The 27,842-nt window shown below is 38.7% G+C and overlaps 1 protein-coding gene across 4 annotated transcripts in view; it reads right to left on the bottom strand.

The window, feature by feature from the left end:
• Positions 1-27,842, bottom strand: part of LEO1 (LEO1 homolog, Paf1/RNA polymerase II complex component) — a 50,768-nt gene extending 22,926 nt beyond the window's left edge. For 2 of the 4 annotated variants that reach the window (XM_049705993.1, XM_049705992.1), the window contains exons 1-6: positions 27,381-27,838; positions 13,569-14,324; positions 10,900-11,004; positions 6,880-6,974; positions 5,767-5,912; positions 4,964-5,048 (exon numbers count right to left, since the gene is read on the bottom strand). In XM_049705993.1, coding sequence (XP_049561950.1) covers positions 4,964-5,048; positions 5,767-5,912; positions 6,880-6,974; positions 10,900-11,004; positions 13,569-14,324; positions 27,381-27,438 — 1,245 coding nt within the window. In that variant the 5' untranslated portion in view covers positions 27,439-27,838. Of the gene's footprint in view, positions 1-4,963; positions 5,049-5,766; positions 5,913-6,879; positions 6,975-10,899; positions 11,005-13,568; positions 14,325-27,380 lie in introns of all 4 variants that reach the window. The other 2 variants (XM_033409088.2, XM_004281670.4) reach the window with 2 other exon arrangements.

Here is a 27,842-nt window from a genome sequence, read left to right as displayed (position 1 = left end):
CGATAGCAAAGATCAATAAAACTAAAAGCTGGTTCTCTGAAAAGATAAACAAAATTGATAAACCATTAGCCAGACTCATCAAGAAAAAAGGGAAGGGCTTCCCTGGTGGCGCAGTGGTTGGGAGTCCGCCTGCCGATGCAGGGGACACGGGTTTGTGCCCCGGTCCGGGAGGATCCCACATGCCGCGGCACGGCTGGGCCCGTGAGCCATGGCCGCTGAGCCTGCGCGTCCGGAGCCTGTGCTCCGCAACGGGAGAGGCCACAACAGTGAGAGGCCCACGTACCGCAAAAAAAAAAAAAAAAAGAAAAAAAAAGAAAAAAGGGAAAAGACTCACATCAATAGAATTAGAAATGAAAAAGGAGAAGTAACAACTGACACTGCAGAAATACAAAGGATCATGAGAGATTACTACAAGCAACTATATGCCAATAAAATGGACAACCTGGAAGAAAAGGACAAATTCTTAGAAAGGTATAATCTTCCAAGACTGAACCAGGAAGAAATAGAAAATATGAACAGACCAATCACAAGCACAGAAATTGAAACTGTGATTAAAAATCTTCCAACAAACCAAAGTCCAGGACCAGATGGCTTCACAGGTGAATTCTATCAAACATTTAGAGAGGGGCTAACACCCATCCTTTTCAAACTCTTCCAAAAAATTGCAGAGGAAGGAACACTCCCAAACTCATTCTACAAGGCCACCAACCCTGATACCAAAAGCAAAGATACTACAAAAAAAGAAAATTACAGACCAATATCACTGATGAATATAGATGCAAAAATCCTCAACAAAATACTAGTAAACAGAATCCAACAACACATTAAAAGGATCATACACCATGATCAAGTGGGATTTATCCCAGGGATGCAAGGATTCTTCAATATATGCAAATCAACCAATGTGATATACCATATTCACAAATTGAAGAAGAAAAACCATATGATCATCTCAATAGATGCAGAAAAAGCTTTAGACAAAATTAAACATCCATTTATGCTAAAAACTGTTCAGAAAGTGGGCACGTAGGGAACCTACCACAACATAATAAAGGCCATGTATGACAAACCCACAGCAAACATCATTCTCAATGGTGAAAAACTGAAAGCATTTTCTCTAAGTTCAGGAACGAGACAAGGATGCCCACTCTCGTCACTATTATTCAACACAGTTTTGGTAGCCATGGCAATGAGAGAAGAAAAAGAAATAAAAGGAATACAAATTGGGAAAGAAGTAAAACTGTCACTGTTTGCAGATGACATGATACTATACACAGAGAATCCTAAAGATGCCACCAGAAAACTACTAGAGCTAATCAATGAATTTGGTAAAGTTGCAGGATACAAAATTAATGCACAGAAATCTCTTGCATTTCTATACACTAACAATGAAAGATCTGAAAGAGAAATTAAGGAAACAATTCCATTCACCACTGCAACAAAAAGAATAAAATACCTAGGAATGAACCTACCTAAGGAGGTAAAAGACCTGTACTCAGAAAACTATAAGACACTGATGAAAGAAATCAAAGATGACCCAAATAGATGAAGAAGATATACCATGTTCTTGGATTGGAAGAATCAATACTGTGAAAAGGACTATACTACCCAAAGCTATCTACAGATTCAATGCAATCCCTATCAAATTACCAATGGCATTTTTTACAGAACTAGAACAAAAAACATTAAAATTTGTATGGAGACACAAAACACCCTGAATAGCCAAAGCAATCTTGAGGGGAAGAAAACGGAGCTGGAGGAATCAGACTCCCTGACTTCACACTATACTACAAAGCTACAGTAATCAAGACAAAATGGTACTGGCTCAAAAACAGAAATATAGATCAATGGAACAGGTTAGAAAGCCCAGAGATAAACCCACACACCTATGGTCAACTAATCTATGATAAAGGAGGTAAGGATATACAATGGAGAAAAGACAGTCTCTTCAATAAGTGGTGCCGGTGAAACTGGACAGCTACATGTAAAAGAATGAAATTAGAACACTCCCTAACACCACACACAAAAATAAACTCAAAATGGATTCAAGATCTAAATGTAAGATCAGATACTATAAAACTCTTAGAGGAAAACATAGGCAGATCATTCTATGACATAAATCACAGCAAGATCCTTTTTGACCCACCTCCTAGAGAAATGGAAATAAAAACAAAAATGAACAAATGGGACCTAATGAAACTTAAAAGCTTTTGCACAGCAAAGGAAACTACAAACAAGATGAAAAGACAATGCTCAGAATGGGAGAAAATATTTGCAAATGAATCAACAGACAAAGGATTAATCTCCAAAATATATAAACAGCTCAATATTAAAAAAACAAACAACCTAATCAAAAAAATGGGCAGAAGACCTAAATAGACCTTTCTCTAAAGAAGACATACAGATGGCCAAGAGGCACATGAAAAGCTGCTCAACATCACTGATTATTAGAGAAATGCAAATCAAAACTACAGTGAGGTATCACCTCACACTGGTTAGAATGGGCATCATCAGAAAATCTACAAACAACAAATGCTGGACAGGGTGTGGAGAAAAGGGAACTCTCTTGCACTGTTGGTGGGAATGTAAATTGATACAGCCACTATGGAGAACAGTATGGAAGTTCCTTAAAAAACTAAAAGTAGAATTACCATATGACCCAGCAATCCCACTACTGGGAAAAGAGAAAAGCATAATTCAAAAAGACACATGCACCCCAGTGTTCATTACAGCACTATTTACAATAGCCAGGTCATGGAAGGAACCTAAATGTCCATCAACAGATGAATGGATAAAGAAGACGAATGGTACATATATACAATGGAATATTACTCAGCCATAAAAAGGAACGAAACTGGGTCATTTGTAGAGACGTGGATGGACCTAGAGACTGTCATACAGAGTGAATTAAGTCAGAAAGAGAAAAACAAATATAGTATATTAACACATATATGTGGAATCTAGAAAAATGGTACAGATGAACCAGTTTCCAAGGCATAAATAAAGACAATGATGTAGAGAACAAACATATGGACACCAAGGGGGGAAAGCATAGGGGCGGGGTGGAAGGGGAGGATGAATTGGGAGATTGGGATTGACGACATATATACACTAATATGTATAAAATAGATAACTAATAAGAACCTGCTGTATAAAAAATAAATAAAATTTTTTAAAATAAAAAAGTCTGTTACACACTGACATTTTGTACTCTAAGCACCAAGGTTTTAGAGTAAACTACTTATTTCTAAACTCTGATGCCTACACTACAGTCTGATTTACATGGTCTTAAAATACAGATACATTGACACTTGCTGATGTATCATGACAGAACGTGAGGGGAAAATGCAAAAATCAATAAAAAGTACACAAATAAGGCACTATCACATTAATTTATATAAATGGTGAGAAAGAAAGGCAACAGAATAATGCCAGAGGTACTAAAACAGGCTTGAAAAATTCACAGTGCTCAGCCTAAATCAACAGATACAGATGTTCTGAGGAAAGATATTAAGAGATAACCTAATGGAGACCAGGGTGGGGTTTGGGGTGGGGAAGCAAGGGGAAGAACAGCAAAACCTCAAAAACAGTCTAAGTACTATCCTTATTAATTGTCTGACCTTGACCAAGTTAATGGTGCCTGTTTATCTCCATTTTTTCATTTGATTTGCATTTCCATTAAGAGGGAGGAGTAATGACATTTCACTGAAAAGCTTTGGAAGCCCATGGATTTTAGGGAAGCCATCATATATCAAGGTTCTTTAGGTGCTTGTGGATCTATCACACTTGAAGATATGGAATTACTCTAAAATTTCAGCCCCTGAATTCAAAGAATGCCAGACTGCCACTTCTTAATATTTTAACACCATGTACAACATCCACCAGGAAAAAAAAAAAAAAGTATTTACAGGAAATCCTTCAGATTTAAGAATTTTAAATGCATAGCTCCAATTTCAGTATCATGAGTTCAACTGGTTCCTGTTTTTTGTTTTTTAAGTAATTAATTTATTTATCTATGTTTGGCTGCATTGGGTCTCCGTTGCTGCACACGGGCTTTCTCTAGTGCAGCAAGCTGGGGCTACTCTTCATTGCAGTGCGTGGGCTTCTCATTGCGGTGGCTTCTCTTGGTGCAGAGCACGGGCTCTAGGTGTGTGGGCTTCAGTAGTTGTGGCACGTGGGCTCAGTAGTTGTGGCTCAAGGGCTCTAAAGCACAGGCTCAGTAGTTGTGGCGCACAGGCTTAGTTGCTCCACGTCATGTGGGATCCTCCCAGACCAGGGATCGAACCCATTTCCCCTGCATTCTCAGGCAGATTCTTAATCACTGCCCCACCAGGGAAGTCCCAACTGCTCCTTGTTCTTTGCTACAACTCAGCTCTAAAGCATCTGCTTAAACTTACATCCTCCTTGGTTAAAGGAAGATTAGAGGCCGTCCTTGGATAGAGGTAACCAGATAGTACAAGGTATCAAAGAGAAGCATTAGGAATTTAGTACAATAAAAATCTCTTCTAATAGTGAACAAGAACAATCGGAAGAATACAAAGACAGCCATATGGTAAAGTGTTAGGTACTAGAGATAAATTCTCCTTTTGTATCTGATTTGTTTATCCATAGATCAAAGAGCCTAAAGAAATTCCCCTTGCAGGAATTTGTTAGAACTTAACCCACAGTACGTATGGCGATAGCTGCTCTAAACACCAAACCCCAGTACAACTTATTCTGAAGAAAGTAGCTAATAACTTTTTTAAAGCATCAAAAAAGTTTAACACTGAGAAAAGTAACAGAAAAGTGACACCTTATACAGAGAAAAAGCTACGTATTTTCTTTCTAAAGATATTCTGAAAAGGTAGATAATTTGTTTGTTGATAAAACAAGAAACATAAAAAATCATTTTCAAAAGCTCAAGTCCCAAGTTAATATTCCCAGGTTTTACTTTATAAAAGAAAAAAAAAGCACAGAATAGTACCTTTAATTTTAACCTGGTTCTACCTTCTTCATCCAGCATTTCCTCATCTTCAAATTCATCTTCATAATATTGAGGATCAAAAGGTCTACAAATTGTTTTTAAAATAAACTATTAATCACATTTTGTAAGAAATATCATTACTGTTATATAATGCAACTCTAAAAAATCACAATAATTAAAAATCATAATGGTCAACTATAAGGAAGCATTCAAATTACTGCACCTTCTTGAAATTTGGTGTTAATACATATTGCTTGAAATAAAGTGCAAGCAAGGCTAAATATTCAAACTATTCTTTATTCTTATATGTCTTCCGAAGAGTACACCACACATACTCTAGCTTTCCACATCATTTTGCTTAGGGAAAAAATTTTAAATTACACAAGAGCTTGCATGTTACTTAGTGAATAATACCCATCAACACTGTTTAACCGTCCAAAACCATTAGTTTTTCTAGATCCACAATGACTGCTACAGTAGACATTGGCAGTTTCTCTAGCAAACGTAACCACTCTCAGTTCCAGCTTTTTCAGGGATCCATTAGTCAGAAACAACCAAAGACTTGTGGTGTCTGTTAATTCATAAGAAATACCAGACTGCTAAAAACAATTACAAGCATTAAAAGTCTCCTTTACCAATAGTCCATACTTTTTCTATCACAGTATATACTTGATTTATTTTTTCAGAGCTACATAACCAGTTTTCCATTTTGTGATTAGTCAACTCATACAAAATAAGAAAAATATCAACATTCTACATATCTCTATCCAACATTAAAAAACACTATTAACTGATCCCCTTACCTGGGCTCTACACTGAGAAAGTTGGGCAGCTTAACAAAATACAAGTCATTTCCTAAATCAGTGTTTACTTTGGGTATTTCTACTTCTATTCTGGTCTCAGGAATTGGCTCCTCCTCCTGTTGATCCTGAGGCAATCCATTTTCATCCTAGTGAAAGAGTCACAGAATTTTAGATCTTGATGGGACCTTAGAGGTGGTCTAGCTCAACTTCCACACTTTAATTGCTTAGGCAGATAAGAAGTATAATGAGACATGACTTTAGGGCTAACATCCATCCCTACCAACCAACTCCCCAAAAACTGCATGCAAAACAAGATCTGTTTGAAGGCATCAATATAAGAAAATATCTCTTTTGTGATAAATCTACCTTCCACATATTCACTGATATAAGTGTGAAATTAATCAGCACTTCAATATGAAGTCACTCTATCAATTAAAATCAGAGAAGATTATCAACAAAACACAAAAAACATTTAAACCAATGGTTCTCAATTCACAGGTCCTTGCAGTCTAGTCTCTTAAGGTATGGCGCTAACCTCATGCTGGGCAGTTCTTTTTCTTTCTTTCTTTCTTTCTTTTTCTTATCCATTTTTTCCCAGTGATAACATCTTGCAAAACTATAGAGCAATATCACAACCAGGAGACTGACCCTGATACAGGCAGACACAGGACATTTCCATCACCACAAAGATTCATGCTGCCCTTTTACAGCCACATCCACTTCCCTCTTGCCCTCATCCCTCCTTAATCTCCATTAATCTCTTCTCCATTTCTACAATTCTGTCATTTCAAGAATGTTATATAAGTGAATTCATACAGTATGTAACCTTTTGGGACTGGCTTTTTCTCACTCAGCGTAATTCCCTGGAACTTCATCCAAGTTGCTAACGTATATCAATAGTTAAATCCTTTTCGTTGCTCAGTAGTATTCCGTGGATGGATGTGCCATGGCAGTTATTTCTAATCCTCCTTATAACCAAGTGTTCCCTAATTAACTGAGAATGTCATCTGTTTGTTGTATTTTCATACTGCAGTTCATTTATCGACTTCCTCTTCCCAGCATAGAAGACAGATTTAATACCCTCCTCCAATTCTCACTGGTAATTCTACTTACAACAGGCTGTCCTGGAGTGGGTGGTTTATCTTCCCCATCACTCCCTGAAGATATATCATCTGCACCTCCAAAGAGATCCATGGTTCCACTATTATCTTCCATATAGGAGAAAAAAATGCTTAGTATTAATATCTGTAACAATGATTCTTCAAAGCTATCACTTCAACATATTCCCAAGGTTTCTAGACCAAGCACCCAGAAACCACTCAAACACAACTCTGAGCCTGGCTCTCAAATATCTGACAAGAATGTCTGTGGAGAGGGAAGGGGGCAAATCCAGTGAAGGGCAAAGCTGCACAGGAGGCACTCCTTTCTCCCTTCACTCATGCATCCTTGTTCTTCCACTTTCCTCTATTCCCCAGGAGCCCAAAAATATCCTCCTACAATCTAGATACTCAAATTTGGGGCTTAAGCACTCTACACAGGCCTATTCTCTATAGAGTCCCTCAAGTTTTAAAATTACAGGTCCATGTCTACCCAGGTCCCCCTCCTCTCAAGCAGAACTTCACCCAGGTATAGGCAAAACAACAACATCAACAACCATCTGTAATAAATCAATAAATCAAGGTGGGGTAGTAGAGGAGATGACAGGAAGATAGGAGGGCAGTCAAAAAGAAGACTGCTTGAAATTGGGGTTATAAAAGAGTTATGATTATTGGTAATGACATGATCTAGGATAAAACCATGGGAGTGAGTTACTGAGACAAGGTGAAGGACAGATCACTGAAAAAGAAGAGGCAACAAAAAAAAAAAAAAGAAGAAGAGGCAACCTATTAGAATGGCCAAAATTCAGAACCCTGACAACACCAAATGCTGACAAAAATGTGGAGCAACAGGAACTCTCATTCACTGATGGTGGGAATGCAAAATGGTACACCCACTTTGGAGGACAGTCTGGCAGTTTCTTACCAAACTAAACATACTCTTACCACATGCCCCAGAAATTGTGCTCCTTGGTATCTGCCCAAAGGATCTGCAAATTTACATCCACACGAAAACTTGCACACGAATGTTTATAGCAGCTTTACTCATAACTGCCAAAACTCAGAAGCAACCAAGATGTTCTTCAGTAGGTGAATGGATAAACTGGTACTTCCAGACAATGGAATACAGGAACACCTCAGAGACATCTTGGGTTTGGTTCCAGACCACCACAATAAAGTGAATATTGCAATAAAGTGAGTCACATGAAATTTTTGGTTTCCCAAGGCATATAAAAGTTGTATTTACACTATGCAGTAGTCTGTTAGGTGTGCAAATGCATTATGTCTAAAAAAATGTACATATCTTAATTTTAAAACACTTTAAATTTTAAAATTATTTAAAAATTATGAAATATTTTATTGCTAAAAAATGCTAACCATCATCTAAGCCTTCAGTGAATCATAATCTTTTTGCTGGTGGAGGGTTTGAAATATCACAAGAATTATCAAAATGTGACACAGAGATATGACATAAGCAAAAGCTGTTAGAAAAATGGCGCCAACAGACTTGCTCAATGCACAGTTATCACAAACCTTCAATTTGCAAAGGACACAGTATCTGAGACGCACAATAAACTGAAGTGCAATATTACAAGGTATGCCTACATTACTCAGTGCTAAAAATAAATGAGCTGTAAAACCATGAACGACATGGAGGACACTTAAATACATATTACTAAGTGAAAGAAGCCAATCTAAAAAGGCTACTTACTATATGATTCCAACTATGACATTCTGGAAAAGGCAAAACTATGGAGACAGTAAAAAGATCATTGGTTGCCAGAGGTTAGGCAGGAGGGAGGGATGAACAGGCAGAGCACGGAGAATTTTAGGACAGTGAAACTATTCTGTATGACATGAAGATGGTGGATCCATGTCATACATTTTTCCAAACCCATAGAATGTACAATACCAAGAAGTGAACCGTAATGTAAACTATGGGTTTTGGGTGATTACAATATGTCATTGTAGGTTCATCAATTGTAACAAATGTACCATTCTGGTGGAGGACGTTGATAGTGGGGCAAGCTATGCATGAGTGGGGGTAGGGCATACATGAGCAATCTCTTGCCCTCAGTTTTGCTGCAAACCTTAAACTGCTCTAAAAAAAATTTTTTTTTTTTTTAAAAAGAGGAGGAAGGAGGAAGGTCACAAGTATTGAAAAGTTCATCTATATGATAAAATCACCAAAACTACAACTCCATCCAGCAACACTCACACGTCCCCACTTGATTATTTTCTTCTTAGGTCTTATCACCATCTAACATTTCATTTACTTATTGTGCTATTATTCTCCCTACCTTACACAGACCCCACCAGAATATGGGGTCTACAAGGGAGAAGTCTTTATCTGTTTTGATTATTGCTACATTCTGAGCGCACAGAATAGTACTAGTACAAAGCAGATTCTCAATAAATAACTGTAAACAGATAAAATAATTAATATATCTAATTCTCACAACAACGCTGTTACGTGGTTAGCATCACCTCCTTCTTACAGATCAGAAAATTTAAGTGTAGTAAGTAATTAATTTGACCAAAATCATACAGTTGGAAAGTGCAAAGAACCACAAAGATTCTAACTTGGATCATCTGATTCCGAAGTCCATGTACATAGATCTAAAGATCTTTAAGTAAACCCCAGAGCTTGTTCTGTCCAGCTCTCTCCTTTTCTCTCTAGTTGACTCTCTAAATGTTTCCTTTAGTTATACTGTTACTTGTGATAATTTATATAAACTACTTAACATTAATGCCTAATTACCATTCAGCACAAAATGGTTGTGCATATCAAACTTATGTTTGCTGTAACTTTTATACTAACATCTTATCTTTACTGTATAGTAATTAGCCATTTGAAATGTAGTCACGTGAAGAGGTGAACAGGTAGATCTTTTAACCTTACAACAAACCCACCTTACCTAACACTGGGTTTTTATAAACTCTTCATCTAAACCAGAGCTTGGGGACTTCCCTGGTGGTGCAGTGGTTAAGAATCCGCCTGCCAGTGCAGGGGACACAGGTTCAATCCCTGGTCCGGGAAGATCCCACATGCCAAAGAGCAACTAAGCCCATGCGCCACAACTACTGAGCCTATGCTCTAGAGCCTGAGAGCCACAACTACTGAAGCCCGTGCACCTAGAGCCCGTGCTCTGCAACAAGAGAAGCCACTGCAATGAAAAGCCCGCGCACCGCAATGAAGAGTAGCCCCCGCTCGCCGCAACTAGAGAAAGCCTGCCCACAGCAAGAAAGACCCAATGCAGCCAAAAATAAATTAATTAATTAATTTAAATAAATAAACCATAGCTTGAAGAATATGGTTCTTCATCTGATATTAACCTATTAAGAACTTAAGAACAAGCTAACAGGCTTCCCTGGTGGCGCAGTGCTTAGAATGCGCCTGCCAATGCAGGGGACACGGGTTCGAGCCCTGGTCCGGGAAGATCACACATACCGCAGAGCAACTAAGCCCATGTGCCACAACTACTGAGCCTGCGCTCTAGAACCTGCGAGCCACAACTACTGAGCCCGCATGCCACAACTACTGAAGCCTGCGTGCCTAGAGCCTGTGCTCTGCAACAAGAGGAGCCACCACAATGAAAAGCCCACGCACCGCAACGAAGAGTAGCCCCTGCTCACCACAACCAGAGAAAGCCTGCATGCAGCAACGAAGACCCAACACAGCCAAAAATAAATAAATTTACTAAAAAAAAAAAAAAAAAAAAAGAACAAGCTAATAAGCTGCGCTGGAACTGTCATTATTCAAACCAAAGAATGGACATTGCCATCTCCACCTCAACCAGAGCCTCAGCCCCTAATAGCAGATTCACTCTGACTATAAATGAAGCAGGTTCTTCAACTAATTAAGTGCAAGCAGTTTCTAATATCTGTACAACTTGCCTGTATACACTAAATGTATCCACACTCTCTTCTGTGCGTCTTGCAGTCTGGGGCCAGTGCCCAGGGTTGGGAATGCACTACAGCTAAATGCAGAGAGAGGGATGGAAATACAGATATATAAAAGAAGTAATTTGAGTACCTTTTGGTACCTCAGTGTCACTATCTGCTTCTGAATCAGATGCAATTGCATTCTTGCGTTTCATTCGTAAAACTTCATCTTCACTATCACTGCCTCTTGCAGATTCTGTAAGAGGAGAATCAGAAGATCTGCATAATCACAGTCATATCATTACTTAGAATTTTGTGTTTTAAAAGCAACATTAGGAAAATAAATAAATAAATAAAAGCAACATTAGGGATAAACGAACTGTGGTACACCCATACAATGGAAAACTACTCAGTAATAAGTAAGAATGAACTACTGATACATGTAACGATTTGGGTAAGTCTCAAATGCATTACACTAAGTGAAAGAAAAAAGGTTACATACTGTATGATTCCATTTATATGATGACATTCTCAAAAAGACAAAACTACAGTGACAGAACAGAGGAGTAGTTGTCAAGGGTCACAGGTGGGGAAGTATATAACTACAGAAGGTATAGAATGAGGGAGTTTTCTAGGGTGACAGAACTATTCTGTATCTTGACTGTGGTGGTGGTTACACAAATCTATACATGCATTGACACTAACAGAACTACATACACACACAAAAATCAACTTACTATAGTAAATTTTAAAATAAAATTAATAAAAGGAACATTGGTTTCTGTAAGCAGAAAAACTTGGGAGAATGCAAAAAGCAGTACTGAAACTTATAATTAAATGTATATACCACTCATTACAGAAGAAAAAAAAGTAAAAAATATTGCAATGGAAGAGACAAATATATCTGGATGGTACAATTATTTACCTAATTGTAAACTTCAAACATGGACCACTATAATAAAGAAGATGTGGCACATATATACAATGGAATATTACTCAGCCATAAAAAGAAATGAAATTGAGTTATTTGTAGTGAGGCGGATGGACCTAGAGTCTGTCATACAGAGTGAAATAAGTCAGAAAGAGAAAAAAAAAACCGTATGCTAACACATATATATGGAATCTAAAAAAAAAAAATGTCATGAAGAACCTAGGGGCAGGATGGGAATAAAGATGCAGACCTACTAGAGAATGGGCTTGAGGACATGGGGAGGGGGAAGGGTAAGCTGGGACAAAGTGAGAGAGTGGCATGAATATATATACACTACCAAATGTAAACCCAATAGCTAGTGGGAAGCAGCCGCATAGCACAGGGAGATCAGCTCAGTGCTTTGTGACCACCTAGAGGGGTGGGATAGAGAGGGTGGGAGGGAGGGAGACACAAGAGGGAAGAGATATGGGGATATATGTATATGTATAGCTGATTCACTTTGTTATAAAGCAGAAACTAACACATCTTTGTAAAGCAATTCTACTCCAATAAAGATGTTAAAAAAAAAAAAAAGAACCATTGTAGAACTAGTTAAGAATTAAGCAGAATGACCAGCTACAAGATTCCTAATATGACCCTAGTTTTATATTAGCCTGCTAGTATTTGGGAAGTAGTGCATGAGCCTTAATGATTTTGGTAACAGTACAAATAACTCTACCCAGAACTAGTTACTGAGTACTTACTGCAGTCCTATAGTCTATATAGACCTATATCCATCTCTGGAAATTTTCTGATCTCCTCTCCTAAATAATGCTAAAATGTGGTGTTGAATGCTATCCTGAGGTATGTATTACAGGGGAAAAGACCCCCTCTCTCCATACTGCAGCTCTTAAGAAGACAGGATCAATATGTAATTATAATCAATCACTTATAGAAATGAAGCAATCCAGATATTAATTACTTCAGGAAGACTTCCAACCTAATCAAAGTGACTTTTATATAATACAAAAAAAGAAGATGGCTAATTGTTTTAATATTCTATATGAGAACGTGTTAACTTCAGGAAAACAGTGTAAATGACTATTATAAAACAGGGTCCAAAAGCCAAAGTTCAGCTCTGTGTTTCCTGCTGTCTTTAGGGAATGAATGTTCTGATCCAAGCACATCTCCCCAGGATGACGACACATATGTCAAGCTATCATAGCTCATTGAGATCATCCAGCTGTGTTTTCACTTTCTGGATATTATGCTCCCCAGGTCACCTCCTGATTGTTATAATTTGGCATCCAATGTAGATTTTCCCCCAAAGGAAAGGATACAATGATAAGAGAGAAATAATTGATGCTCTTGAAACAAACAATTTTGCAATTCAATTTTTATAGTTTCCTGTGAATTTGATTAGTTTGAGCAAACTCCTTGGAGCCTGATTACCTCTGGAGGATGAAATTTTGGATCTCAAATAAACTGAGCTGGAACCTGGTGTTCACACCTCATTATAGTTACCCTATGGGGGAGGTTCAATGGTATTGGGTTTTTTCGCCCAGGCAAATCTATTCTCACCTGAGGCGTGCTCTTAGTTACCCACAAAAATGGAACTAACTATTTGATATCTAGCTACTTTAGCACTATACATCTTTCTCTAAGACTTTCCTCTTTAAATTTTTTTCTTCCTGATCTATCATATATTAAATGGAAGGGGAATAGAGAGAAATAATACATGGATTAGGAAAATGTTTAAAGGCAAAATGTATAGAGTTAGAAAAGGCTAAAATGGAGGGACAGAAGAGAAAAAACAGGGTACTAAAAGTAGGAACGTGAAAAGAATAAATGAGCCCCTGCTGTACCTGAATGCTTCTACTAAACCATTATGGTTCTCATAAATGTATTACCTGACTTATGGTCTTGTTCCTCTTCATCATCTGAATGCCTGTGTTCTTCATCCGAGGCCTGTGGCCTTTCGTCATCAGAATTTTGCATTTTCTCCTCATCAGACATCTGTGGCCGCTCTTCATCATCAGAATTCTGTTTCTCGTCATCATTATCAGAAGCTGCTGGCCGTTCATCATCAGAATTAGCCTTCTCCTCCTCAGACAGTTGTTGTCTCTCATCATCTGAAAGCTGAGGCCTCTCCTCATCATCTGTGTTCTGCATTTTCTCATCATCATCAGAATTCTGCAGTTTATCTTCATCAGATCCTTGTGCCCTCTCCTCATCATCAGAATTTTGTATCTTTTCATCATCTGACTGGTCACTTTTATCTTCTCTGCACCATTTTTCATCATCTGAATGTGCTTTTTCAGAACCTTCCGCTTCTGAGTGATGGCTCCCTCCATCTGATCTATGACCTTCATCGTCATCGTCATTGTGGGCTTCTGATCCACTGTGCTGATCTACATCTGAGGGATCATTGTCTTCATGGTCAGAACGCTCAGAAGCTTCTGATCTATTGTCTGATCCTTCAGAGTGATTATCACTCCCACTATGATGAGAAGCTCCCTCATCCTCACTGTCATCTCCAAACAGTTCCTTATTACTTGGTTTTCCTGAGTCATCTCTTTCATCTTGATCACTTTCACTTCCAGAGGCATTACTGCCAGAAGCAACATTCTCTTGATCAGAATCTGAGCCTGATCCAGAATCAGAATCTATGGGATCATATAAACACAGGGTGATGTAAGCAAAAAAAGCAGAATAAGGAACACCAAAAGTCCATCCCAACATAAAAGCAATGAAAAAACTTGTCAAAAGCTGTTAGCATCTATTTTCTCAGACTCTGGAAACTAACTAAAAGTTGCAGCAACCAGGAGAATGCTTAACAAGAAAAAAAAGCTGAGTCTCAGTAAGAAAAAAGGGGTGTTTTAACATACCCCCCCACCCCCAACCCACCCCTTGGTCAAGGGTACCTTGAAGATAATAGCCCAAATTTCTGGTGCATGTACCATTAATGGAGGAAGCAGAAGGCACCTCATTTGCAAAGAATCATGGTTGTTAGTTTTGATCTGTCTGGTGGATCACTGAAAGGACTGGCTCAAAAGGCTTGACTTTATCTCACCTAACTTGGAACTCTCTTGTTGCTAAGGAAGCTACCTGAGAGTGTTGGTCAAAAACATTTACAGGCAAATGTATTAGTTGCCTCTGTATGGGATAATGGAAAGCAGTTGAGGCAAACAACAGACTAACTAAAAAGCTTGGGAGAAAAGGCTGAGGAATGACAAAATACAAGGGTTTTTAAAAGCTTCCACAATAAACGAAAAAAAAAAAAGAAAAGAAAAGGAAAAACACCACCCACATATTCTTACTGACCTGAAAAGCCGTGCACTTGCCCAGGGCTGTGCACATGCTCAAGAAAGAACCAAGAAGGCCCTAAACTCTCACTTCCAGCTGACCTTCAGACTCTGTGCAAGCAGGAAATGAAGGCAAAGACACAGGTTGTAAACAACCTGGTTGAGTGTTGAAAGCATGCCCTAACACACACACAGAGCCAACCTGCAAAGGCTGGGAGTTTTTCGTTATTGTTTTTGTTTCTTTTTGTGGCATTTAAGGAAATCTCTGTCCAATCACTAGCTGACCACTAAGCTAATGGAACAGAGACTTTAGTGGCTATACACAACAGACTGCAGACTTTACAAAATTAGTTCAAAAGAGTCAATAAACAATAACTACTACAACAAAGAGCAACAACAAATGCTGGGGGGGGTGGGGGGAAGAGAGTGCTGTCCTGAGTAACCACATTATAATATTCAAAATGTCCATATATCAACAAAAAATTATAAGGCCTGCAAAGAAAGACGGAAGCATGGCCCATACATATGAAAAAAGGCTACACGCTGTCCCTGAAGAAGCCCAGTCAATGAAAATGATGTCTTACAAAATAGAGAATATCAATAAAAAGACAGATATTATAAAAAAAGAACTGAACAGAAATTCTGGAGTTGGAAAGTACGATAACTGAAATGAAAAATTCACTAAAGGGACTAAACAGCAGATGTGAGTAGGAAGAAAAAAGAATCAGGAAACTTTAAGATACATCAAATGAGGGCTTCCCTGGTGGCACAGTGGTTGAGAGTCTGCCTGCCGATGCAGGGGACATGGGTTCATGCCCCGGTCCGGGAAGATCCCACATGCTGCAGAGCAGCTGGGCCCATGAGCCATGGCCACTGAGCCTGCGCGTCCGGAGCCTGTGCTCCGCAACGGGAGAGGCCACAACAGTGAGAGAGGCCCATGTACTGCAAAAAAAAAAAAAAAAAAAAAGATACATCAACTGAGATTATCCAGTCTGGTGAACAAAAATAGAAAAGAATGAAGAAAGATGAAAAGTCTAAAGACTTGTGAGAAACCAGCAAGTGTACCAATCTATGCATAATGGGAGTTCCAGAAGAAGAGAAAAAAGAGAAAGGGACAGAAAGAATATTTGAAGAAATAATAGCCAAAAACTTCCCAAATTTGAAGAAAGACATCGACGTACACATACAAGTTGATCAACAAATACCAAGTAGGATAAAGTTAAAGAGAGCCACACCTAGACACATCATTATCCAACTGTCTAAGACAAAGAAAAAATCCTGAAAGCAGCAAAGCAACAGGTCCCATACAAAGGGATCTTCAATAAGGATAACAGTTGATTTCTCATCAGAAACCATAAAAACCAGGAGGCGGTGGTATGAAATATTCAAAGTGCTGAAAGAAATACTGTCAACCAAGAATTCTATATCCAGCAAAACTATCCTTCAAAAATGAAGGAATTATGAGCAACAACAACAAAAGATAAATTGGATTTCCTCAAAATGAAAAGCTTTTATGCAAGAAAGGACATTATCAAAAAAGTGAAAAAACAGCTTACAGAATGGGAGAAAATATTTGCAAACCATATATCTGTCAAGTATATGTATATACTTACAGTATAGTATCCAGAATATATAAAGAATGTTTACAACCAAAAGACAAAAACCCATTTGGAAAATAGACATTTCTGCATAGTTACACAAATGAAACAAGTACATGAAAAGATGTATCATTAGCCTCAATATCATTAGCCTTTAGGAAATGGAAATCAAAACCACAATTAGATATCACTAGACACCAACAGCAATGGCTGTATTTTAAAGAGCAGGGTGGGGGGGAAGTAAAATAAGTATTGGCAAGGATATGAAGAAATAGAACACTCAAACACTGCTAGTGGTAATTTAAAATGGTCCAGCTGCTATAAAAAATGGTTTGGTTGTTTCTCAAAAAGTAAAACAAAGAATTACCATATGACTCAGCAATTCCACTCCTATATATATACCCAAAAGAACTGAAAACAGGCACTCACACAAGTACTTGTACACAAATAGCATCACTATTTAAAAGTCAAAAGATGGAAATAACCCAATATCCATCAACAGCTGGATAAACAAATTGGGATATATACACAGAGTGGAATACTATTCAGTCATTAAAAAGATATGAAGTACTGATACATACTACAATGTGGATGAACTTCAAAAACATGATGGTAAGAGATAGAAATCAGACACAAAGGGCCACATGTTAGGAATTCCCTGGTGGTCCAGTGGTTAGGACACCACATTCTCACTGCCAAGGGCCCGGGTTCAATCCCTGGTTGGAGAACTAAGATCCCACAAGCTGCGAGGCGCAGCAAAAAAAAAAAAAAAAAAAAGCCACATGTTTTATGATTCCATTTGTATGAAATGTCCAGAATAGATAAATCCATAAATGCAGAAAGCAGACTGATGGTTCATGGGGGCTAGCAAAGGGAGCAAATGGCAAGTAACTACTTAATGGGTATGGCGTTTTATTTTGAGGTGATGAAAATGTTTCAGAACTAGACATAGATAGTGGCTACACAAGATTTTAAAGGTACTAAATACCACTGAATTGTTCACTTAAAAATGACATATTCAGGGACTTCCCCAGTGGTCCAGTGGTAAAGAATGCACCTTCCAATACAGGAGACTCGGGTATGATCCCTGCTCAGGAAACTGAGATCCCACATGCCACAGGGCAACTAAGCCCTCGCGCCACAACTACCGAGCTCGTGCACCTCAATGAGAGAGCATGCATGCTGCAAACTACAGAGTCCATGCATCCTGGAGCCCATGTGCCACAACTAGAGAAAGAAAAAATTCTGCAACCAAACTGAAAAGAAGTAAAACTGTCACTATTTGCAGATGACATGATATTATATATAGAAAATCCTAAAGACTCCACCAGAAAACTGTTAGAATAAATAAATTCAATAAAATTTCAGGATACAAAATCAATATACAGTTGTGATTCTATACACTAATAATGAGCTATATGAAAGAGAAATTAAGAAAACAATCCCATTAACGATTGTATCAAAAAAAGTAAAATACTTAGGAATAAATTTAACCAAAAAGGTGAAAGACCTGTACGCTGAAAACACTGATGAAAGAAACTGAAGAAGATACAAATAAATGGAAAGGTATTCCACGCTCATGGATTGGAAGAATCAATACTGTTAAAATGTCCATACTACCCAAAGCAATCTACATATTGAACACAATCCCTATAAAACTTCCAATGGCATTTTTTCACAGAAATAGAACAAAGAATTCTAAAATTTGTATGGAACCAAAAAAAACCCAAATAGCCAAAGCAATCTTGAGATAAAAGAATAAAGCTGAAGGCATCATGCCCTTGATTTCAAACTGTATTACGGACACAAAAATCAATGGAACAGAATAAAGAGCTCAGAAATAAACCCACACATATATGGTCAATTAATTTACAACAAAGGAACCAAGCCAAGAATACACAATGGGGAAAGGATAGTCTCTTCAATAAATGGTGTTGGGAAAACTGGACAGCAACATGCAAAATAATGAAACTGGACCACTATCTTACACCATATACAAAATTTAACTCTAAATGGATTAGACTTAAATTTTAGACATGAAACCATGAAACTCCTAGAAGAAAACAGGCAGTAAGCTCCTTGACATGGTCTTGGTTATCATTTTTTGGATTTGACACCAAAAGTAAAGGCAACTAAAGCAAAAATAAACAAGTGTGACACATCAAACTAAAAAGCTTCTACACGGCAAAGGAAGCCATCAACAAAATGAAAAGGCAGGGATTCCCTGGTGGCGCAGTGGCTGAGAGTCCGCCTGCCGATGCAGGCGACACGGGTTCGTGCCCCGGTCCGGGAGGATCCCACATGCTGCGGAGCGGCTGGACCCGTGAGCCACGGCCGCTGAGCCTGAGCGTCTGGAGCCTGTGCTCCACAACGGGAGAGGCCACAACAGTGAGAGGCCCGTGTACCGCAAAACAAAACAAAACAAAACAAAAATGAAAAGGCAACCTACTGAATGGGATAAAATATTTGCAAATCATATATCTGATAAAGGGTTAATATACAAAATATGTAAAGAACTCATACTATTCAGTAGCAAACAAACAAACAATACAATTAAAAAATGGGCAGAAGACCTGAATAGACACTTTCCTAAAAAAGACAGATGGCCAACAGGTACATAAAAAGATGCTCAACATCACTAATCAGAGAAATGAAAATCAAAACCACAGTTAGAATGGCTATTTTCAAAAAGACAAGAAGTAACAAGTGTTGGAGAGGATGTGGAGAAAAGGGAACACTTGTAATTGTTGGTGGGATTGTAAAGTGCTGCAGTCACTATGGAAAACATTATGGAAATGCTTCAGAAAAAGAACAGAACTACTATATGATCCAGCTATTCCACTTCTGGGTATTTACCCAAAGAACACAGAAATACTAATTTGAAAAGATATATGCATGTCTATGTTCATTGCAGCATTACTTACAATAGTCAAGATATGGAAACAACCTAAGTGTGCATCTAGAGATAAATGGACAAAGAAAATGTGGTGTATATATACAATAAAATACTATTCATGCCACTGTAAATATGACATATATATATAATGGAATATTATTCAACCATAAAAAAGAAGGAAAGCTTGGGAATTCCCTGGTGGTCCAGTGGTTAGGACTGGGTGCTTCCATGGCAGGGGGCCTGGGTTCAATCCCTGGTTGGGGAACTAAGATCCCACAAGCCATGTGGCACAGCCAAAGAAAAAAGGAAGGAAATCTTGCTGTTTACAACAACATGCATGGATCTTGAGGGCATTATGCTAGGTAAAATAAGCAGACAGAGGAAGACAAATCCCGTATATATGATATCACTTATATGTGGGATCTAAAAAAACAAAGCTCATAGATACAGAGAATAAATGAGGGAAGGGGGAGAGGTGGGCAAAATGGGTGAAGGGAGTCAGAAGATACAAACTTCCAGTTATAAAAAAAAATAAGTCATGGGGATGTAATATACAGCATGATGACTACAGTTAATAGACTGTATTGCATATTTGAAAGTTGCTAAGAGAGTAGATTTTAACAGTTCTCATCACAGTAAAATAAATTCTGTAACAAGGTATGGTGACAAATGTTAACTAGACTTACTGTGGTGATCATTTCACAATATGTATAAATATCAAATCATTATGTTGTACACATGGAACTAATGTTGTATGTCAATTATACCTTAATAAAAATAAAATAAGATGGTAAATTTTATGTTATGTAAATCTCACCTCAATAAAAACAAATTTAGAGTTTGTTGCCAGTGCCCTACAAGAAATGCTAAAGGGACTCCTTCAGGCCGAAATGAAAGGACAATGGGCAGTAACTTGAATCCACAAGAAGAAATAAAGAACACCAGTAAAGGTAACTAAATAGGTGAGTATAAAGGTCAGTATTAATGAATTTCTAGTTAGTGACTCCTCTTTTTTCATAAGATTTAATTTAAAAGACAACTGTATAAAACAATAATTATAAATCTACATCACTGGGCAGTGTATAAAGATGTAACTTGTGACAACAATAAAAAGGTGAGAGGACGAAGCTATATAGAAAAAAAGTTTTTGTATACTATTGAAATTAAGTTGGTATTAATACAAACTAGATTGTTAGAAATTAAGATTAATTGTAGTCACCAGAGTAACCATTAAGAAAGTTACTAAAACTAAAAATATACAAAGAAACAGGAAGGGAATCGTAACAGTACACTACAGGAAAAGCAGTCATAAAGGAAGACAGTAATAAGAAGAATTGAGGAAGAAAAAACATGACATAGAAAACAAACATCAAAATGGCAGAAGTCCTTCTTACTGGTAATTACTTTAAACATAAATAAATCAACTTCTCCAATGAAAAGGCAGAAATTGGCAGGATGAATTTTAAAAATGATCCATCCTGGGACTTCCCTGGTGGCACGGTGGTTAAAGAATCCGCCTGCCAATGCAGGGGACACAGGTTCGAGCCCTGGTCCGGGAAGATTCCACATGCCGCGGAGCAACTAAGCCTGTGCACCACAATTACTGAGCCTGCACTCTAGAGCCCACAAGCCACAGCTACTGAAGCCCATGCGACTAGAGTCCGTGCTCTGCAACAAGAGAAGCCACTGCAATGAGAAGCTCACGCACTACAACAAAGAACAGCCCCCGCTCCCTGCAACTAGAGAAAGCCCGCATGCACCAACAAAGACCCAACGCAGACAAAAATAAATATTTTTTTTAAAAAAAGATCCATCTATATGCTGTCTACAGGACAGTATAACAGTAGTTATACTGTTTATATAGTATAACTATATTAGTAGTTATACTAATATCAGGCAAAATAAGTCTTAAGAAAAATTGTTACAAAAGACAAAAAAGGACATCATAAAATGATAAAAGGGTCAATCCAACATGAAGATATAATTTAAAACATATATGCACCTGCATGTAAATCAATGAAGTTACAACACCCTCACACCGTACACAAAAATAAACTCAAAATGGCTTAAAGACTTAAACATAAGACATGACACCATAAAACTCCTAGAAGAGAACACAGGCAAAAAATTCTGACATAAATCGTACCAATGTTTTCTTAGGTCAGTCTACCAAGGCAATAGAAATAAAAGCAAAAATAAACAAATGGGACCTAATCAAACTTACAAGCTTTTGCATAGCAAAGGAAACCATAAGCAAAATGAAAAGACAACATACAGACTGGGAGAAAATATTTGCAATTGATGTGACCAACAAGCGCTTAATTTCCAAAATATACCAATAGCTCATACAACTCAATAACAAAAAAACAAACAACCCAATCAAAAAATGGGCAGAAGATCTAAACAGACATTTCTCCAAAGATGACATACAGATGGCCAACAGGAACATGAAAAGATGCTCAACGTGGCTAATTATTAGAGAAATGCAAATCAAAACTACAATGAGGTACCACGTCACACCAGTCAGAATGGCCATCATTAAAAAAGGCTACAGATGGGCTTCCCTGGTGGCGCAGTGGTTGAGAGTCTGCCTGCCGATGCAGGGGCCATGAGTTCGTGCCCCGGTCCGGGAAGATCCCACATGCCGCAGAGCGGCTGGGCCCGTGCGCCACGGCCGCTGAGCCTGCGCGTCCGGAGCCTGTGCTCTGCAACGAGAGAGGCCACAACAGTGAGAGGCCCGCATACCGCGAAAAAAAAAAAAGTCTACAGATAACAAATGCTGGAGAGGGTGTGGAAAAAGGAAACCTTCCTACAGTGTTGGTGTGAAAGTACATTGGTGCAGCCACTATGGAGAACAGTATGGAGGTTCCTCAAAAAACTAAAAGCAGAGTGGCCATATGATCCAGCAATGCTACTCCTGGGCAAATATCCGGACAAAACTATAATTCAAAAAGATAGATGCACTCCTATGTTCATAGCAGCACTGTTCACAATAGCCAAGACATGGAAACAACCTAAATGTCCATAGATAGATGAATGGATAAAGAAGATGTGAGAGACATATATATATATATGATATATATATAAATATCATATTTATGTATACACACACACATATATACACAATGGAATATTAAAAAAGAATGAAATAATGCCATTTGCAGCTACATGGATGGACCTAGAGATAATCCTACTAAGTGAAGTAAGTCAGAAAGAAAAAGACAAATACCATAGGATATCACTTATGTGTGGAATCTAAAATATGACACAAATGAACTTATCTATGAAACAGAAAAAGACTCACAGGCATAGAGAACAGACCTGTGGTTGCGAAGGGGGAGTGGGGGTGGGAGAGGATTGGATTGAGAGTTTGGGACTAGCAGATGCAAACTATTATATACACTGAGTTGGCCACAAAGTTCATTCGGTTCTAAGTAAAAATAAAACACACATTTTTCATTTTCACCAAGAACTTTATTAAATGTATTCATTAACCAAACGAACTTTTTGGCCAACCCAACAGAATGAATAAACAACAAGGTCCTATTGCATAGCACAGGGAACTATATTCAATATCCTGTAATAAATCATAATGGAAAAGAATATTAAAAAGTATGTAATATATATGTATATGTATATATGTATAATATATAACTGAATCACTGTGCTGTACACCAGAAACTAACACAACATTGTAAATCAACTACACTTCAATAAAAAATATATATATATGTATATGCACCAAAAGAAAAAAAAAAAACACCAACAGAATTGAAGGAAGAAATAGTTCAACAGTAACAACTGGAAACTTCAAATACCCCACTTTCAATAATGGTCAGAACAAAAAGAAGATCAGTAAGGAAACAGAGGACTTGAACAATGCTATAAAACAACCAGACATAATAGACATCAGTAGAACTCTCCACTCAACAGTAGAATATACATTCTTCCCAACTGCACATGCAACATTCTCCAAGACAGACCATAATTTTAGGACACAAAACAAGTCTCAATAAATTTGAAAAGACTAAAATAATACAAAGTATGTTCTCTGACCACAACAGAATGAAACTGAAATCAATCACAGAAAAAAATCTGGAAAATTCACAAATATGTGGAAATTAAACAATGCACTCAAACAATCAAGGGTGCAAAGAAGAAATCACAAGGGAAATTAGAAAATATTTTGACATGAATGAAAATGATAACAAAGCCTACCAATACTTAAGGGATGCAGGGAAAGCAGTGCTAAAAAGGAAATTTGTAGGGCTTCCCTGGTGGCACAGTGGTTAAGAATCCGCCTGCCAATGCAGGGGACATGGGTTCGATCCCTGGTCCGGGAAGATCCCACATGCCGCGGAGCAACTAAGCCCATGTGCCAAAACTACTGAGGTTGTGCTCTAGAGCCCGCAAGCCACAACTGAAGCCTGTGCACCTAGAGCCCATGCTCCGCAACAAGAGAAGCCACCGCAATGAGAAGCCCGTGCACCGCAACGAAGAGTAGCACCTGCCCGCCGCAACTAAAGAAAGCCCACGCGCAGCAACGAAGACCCAATGCAGCCATAAATAAATAAATAAATAAACAAATAAATTAATTTTTTAAAAAAAGGAAATTTGTAGCTGTAAACACATACATTAAAAAACAAAACAGGGCTTCCCTGGTGGCGCAGTGGTCGATGCAGGGAGCGCGGGTTCGTGTCCCGGTCCGGGGGGATCCTGCATGCCGCGGAGCAGCTGGGCCCGTGGGCCATGGCCGCTGGGCCTGCGCGTCCAAAGCCTGTGCTCCGCGGCGGGGGAGGCCACAACAGTGAGAGGCCCGCATACCACACACACACAAAAAAAACTCAAACTGATAATCTAACCTTTCACTTTAAGGAACTAGAAAAAGAAAACTATACTCAAAGCAAGCAGAAGGAAAAAAAATAATAAAGATTAGAGCAGAGATAAATAAAATACAGAAAAAATAATAGAATCAATGAAACCAAAAGCTCATTCTTTAAAAACTTAGGATTGACACACCTTTAGCTAAGCTGACCAAGGGAAAAAAAAAACCCTCAAATTACTAAAATCAGGAATGGAAGTGGGGATTTTACTACTAATTTTTCAGAAAATAAGACTAAAAGAGAACACTATAAACAACTGTATACCAACAATTAGATAATTTAGATGAAATGGATTAATTCCTAGAAATACACAATCTACCAAAACTGACTCAAGATGAAACAAAATCTGAATAGACCTATAACAAGTAGAGTTTGAATCAGTAATCAAAAAGTTTCCAACAAAGAAAAGCCAGGACAAAATGGTTTCACTGGTGAATCCTATCAAACATTTAGAGAAGAATTAATCCCTATCCTTCTCAAACTCTTCCAAAAACTTGAGTAAAGGGAACACTTCCTAACACATTCTAAGCCAGCATTACCCCAATACCAAAGCCAGACGAAAAATCACAAAAAAGGAAAACCACAGACCAATATCCCTCATAAATATGTATGCAAAAATAGTATCAAAATACTAGCAAACCAAATCCAACAACATATTAAAAGGATATACACCATGACCAAGTGGAATTTACCCTAGGAATACAAGACTGATTCAACATCTAAAAATCAAAATGAAACACAATATTAATAAAGGAAAAAATTTTGATCATCGTAATTGATGCAGAAGAGACATTTGATAAAATTCAACACCCTTTCATGATAAAACGACTCAACAAACTAGGAATCGAAGGTAATTATCTCAACGTAATAAAGGGCATCTACAAAAAACCAACAGCTAACATCATATGTAGTGGTAAAGAAATGGATGCTTTTTCCCAAAGATTAGGAAAAAGAAAAAGATGTCCACTCTCACCCTTCTATTCAACATTATACAGAAAGTTCTAGCTGGGGTAATTAATCAAGAAAAAGAAATAAAAGGCATCCAAATTGGAAAGGAAGAAGTAAAACCATCTCTACTCACAGATGACATGATCTTATATGTAGAAAATCCTAAAGAATACACACACAGCCCAAACAACTATTAGAGCTAATATATTACACATGGTTGCAGGATACAAAATTAGCAAACAAAAATCAGCTGTATTTCTATAATTAGCAATGAACTATCCAAAAATGAAATTAAGAAAACAATTCCACTTGCAACAGTATCCAAAATGAAATATTTAGGAATAAATTTAACCTAGGAAGTGCAGAACTTATACAATAAAAACTACAAAACATTGTTGAAAGAAATTAAACAAGACCTGGCACATTTATACATGAAAGAAACACACTGGGCCTAGGTAGGAATTCTACCCACTGTTATACCAAGAAATCTGTCAAGTGTAGTTATTTTCTACCTCTGTCTTAGCCCAGGGAAATAATTAAATATGATGATATAACAGGAGTTACCTTGCCACATCCATCCTAAGTTCAGGACCAACAGCAACCTTCAAGGACAGATTTGGAAGTAAATCCTAGAGAGTTCTATAATTTAATGGTAAGAGAGAAGAATGCAGCAGTAGACTTACAAGAAGGTAAAACATGAAGCCCAGAGAAGCAACCATCTCCATACATCACTTCCCCATACCCTGAGTTTGCAATGGGAAAGCACTGCAGGGTACCTCTACTATTGCTTCTATCCAATTTGCTTCCCATCCAATTATTTATCAAGTATGCATTAAGCACTGACGTAAGCTGAGGGCGGGAGGGGGGAGGACAATCTTTTCATCATTATATCCCCTATATCTAGCAAAGTAGCTGAAACATGACAGGGGATCTATAAATGCTGAATGAACAACTTCATGGAAGTGAGTCACAGGAGGGTTCACATGGTTCTGTGCCTTGAAGGGTGAAAGGGATACGGACAAGTACAGATGAAGGGGAAAGGAAAACAGCAAAGTGAGTGGAACAAGAATATACTGGGCTCTATACTTCCAGAGATCCTGACTAGAAAGAACATTCTGGATGTCCATCCTGGTAGAGCCCTCACACTAGACTTCCACCTGGTGCTCCCTTAACTATACTCTAAAAAGTATTAATAAACTGAAGCTGGAGAAAGAAAAAAACAACCACGATAATGCACTATGCTAAGGAAAAAAGTAGGTACTACATTACTTTGAGCCTGGGGACTCGCAAGAATTCTGAACTTGGTCTTGGGCCCCTTCTGACTTCAAATATCTCCTATTCATATTTCAAACTCAAATACCCACTCTGCCAGAAAGACTTCCTTGCACCATAAACATACACTCACTAATTCATTTCTGCATCAAATCCTTCATCCCTTCTCTCCAAACACAGACCTCCTACGCTCCCCCATCTAATACCACCGACTCAAGAAATTATCTAGAGTTTCTGCACAGGCTCTCGGAGGACACATTATCTTCTGCGTGTAACGCCTACATGCAGCCCTACCTCGGTATCCGTCCCAATCTCCTCACCCAGACATCTCAAACTCCCCAACACGCCACGCTCTGGTTTCATTCAAGAGGGCATTCTGAGCCCCTATGCAAATTTGCCCATCCCATCCCCATGTTCCTGAACACCTAATTTCCATTCATTCACAAGAGCCCTTACTCTGCGCTGGCCTGTGCAAGGCAGGACAGAGCAGGACTCCAAGGTTCCTCCTCCGGCTGCGCTGGCTTGCCCGGCCTCCACCCCTGCCCCGCGCCCCCTTCGCTCCACACGCTCCCAGGCACGGCTTGCTCCATGGACACCAAAAACCTCGAGGTACACACTCTGCGTCTGTCACTTCATTCCCGTCCTCCGGGAGGAGGCTGGCACCGCCGGGAGTGCAGGGAGAGCTGGGGCAGGAGTGCAGGAAGAGCCATCACTCGCCCGCGGCGCCGGAGCGCTCGCAGACCCGGAACCGGACCGCTGTTGAGCTCCCGCCGCAGAAGCCCCACCACTCTCGCCTCCACCCAAGCCCAGATGACCCCACCTTTACGCTCAGCATCGCTGTCGGCGTCGCTCCCGAATAAATCCTCCATATCCGCCATTGCCGCGCACGTCAGCTGTCTTCACCGGGGGCGGCTCCGCCGCTGTCTTTACGGCACGGAACCAACGAAACGCGACAGTGTCGCAAAGATTCGCTAAAAATCTTTTAGCTTTTCAGCTACATAGTATAGCGTGCGCAGTGAAGCTGCACTTCTCGGCTCTCTTACGTCAGCAACCCTGCCCTTTCGTCAATATCTGTTCATATTCGTGAGGATTCTCATCGGGGTACACCCGGTCTGGGTATCAGTGGAGCGGGCCGCAGTTGGGGGCTCCCCAGAGGGCCTGGGACCGTGTTAAACCTGCCAGGAGTCAGGCCTGAAGTCCTTTGTTTCGTATTGATCAGGGGTTCTCAAATTGTTGCAAACTCCAAAGTGCTTTTGTTTCTGTGGGTTATATCTATTGCTAT

The sequence above is a fragment of the Orcinus orca genome, chromosome 2 (genome assembly GCF_937001465.1).
Source record: "Orcinus orca chromosome 2, mOrcOrc1.1, whole genome shotgun sequence".
Taxonomy (NCBI): Eukaryota; Metazoa; Chordata; class Mammalia; order Artiodactyla; family Delphinidae; genus Orcinus; species Orcinus orca.
This window is presented reverse-complemented; position numbering and strand designations above follow the sequence as displayed.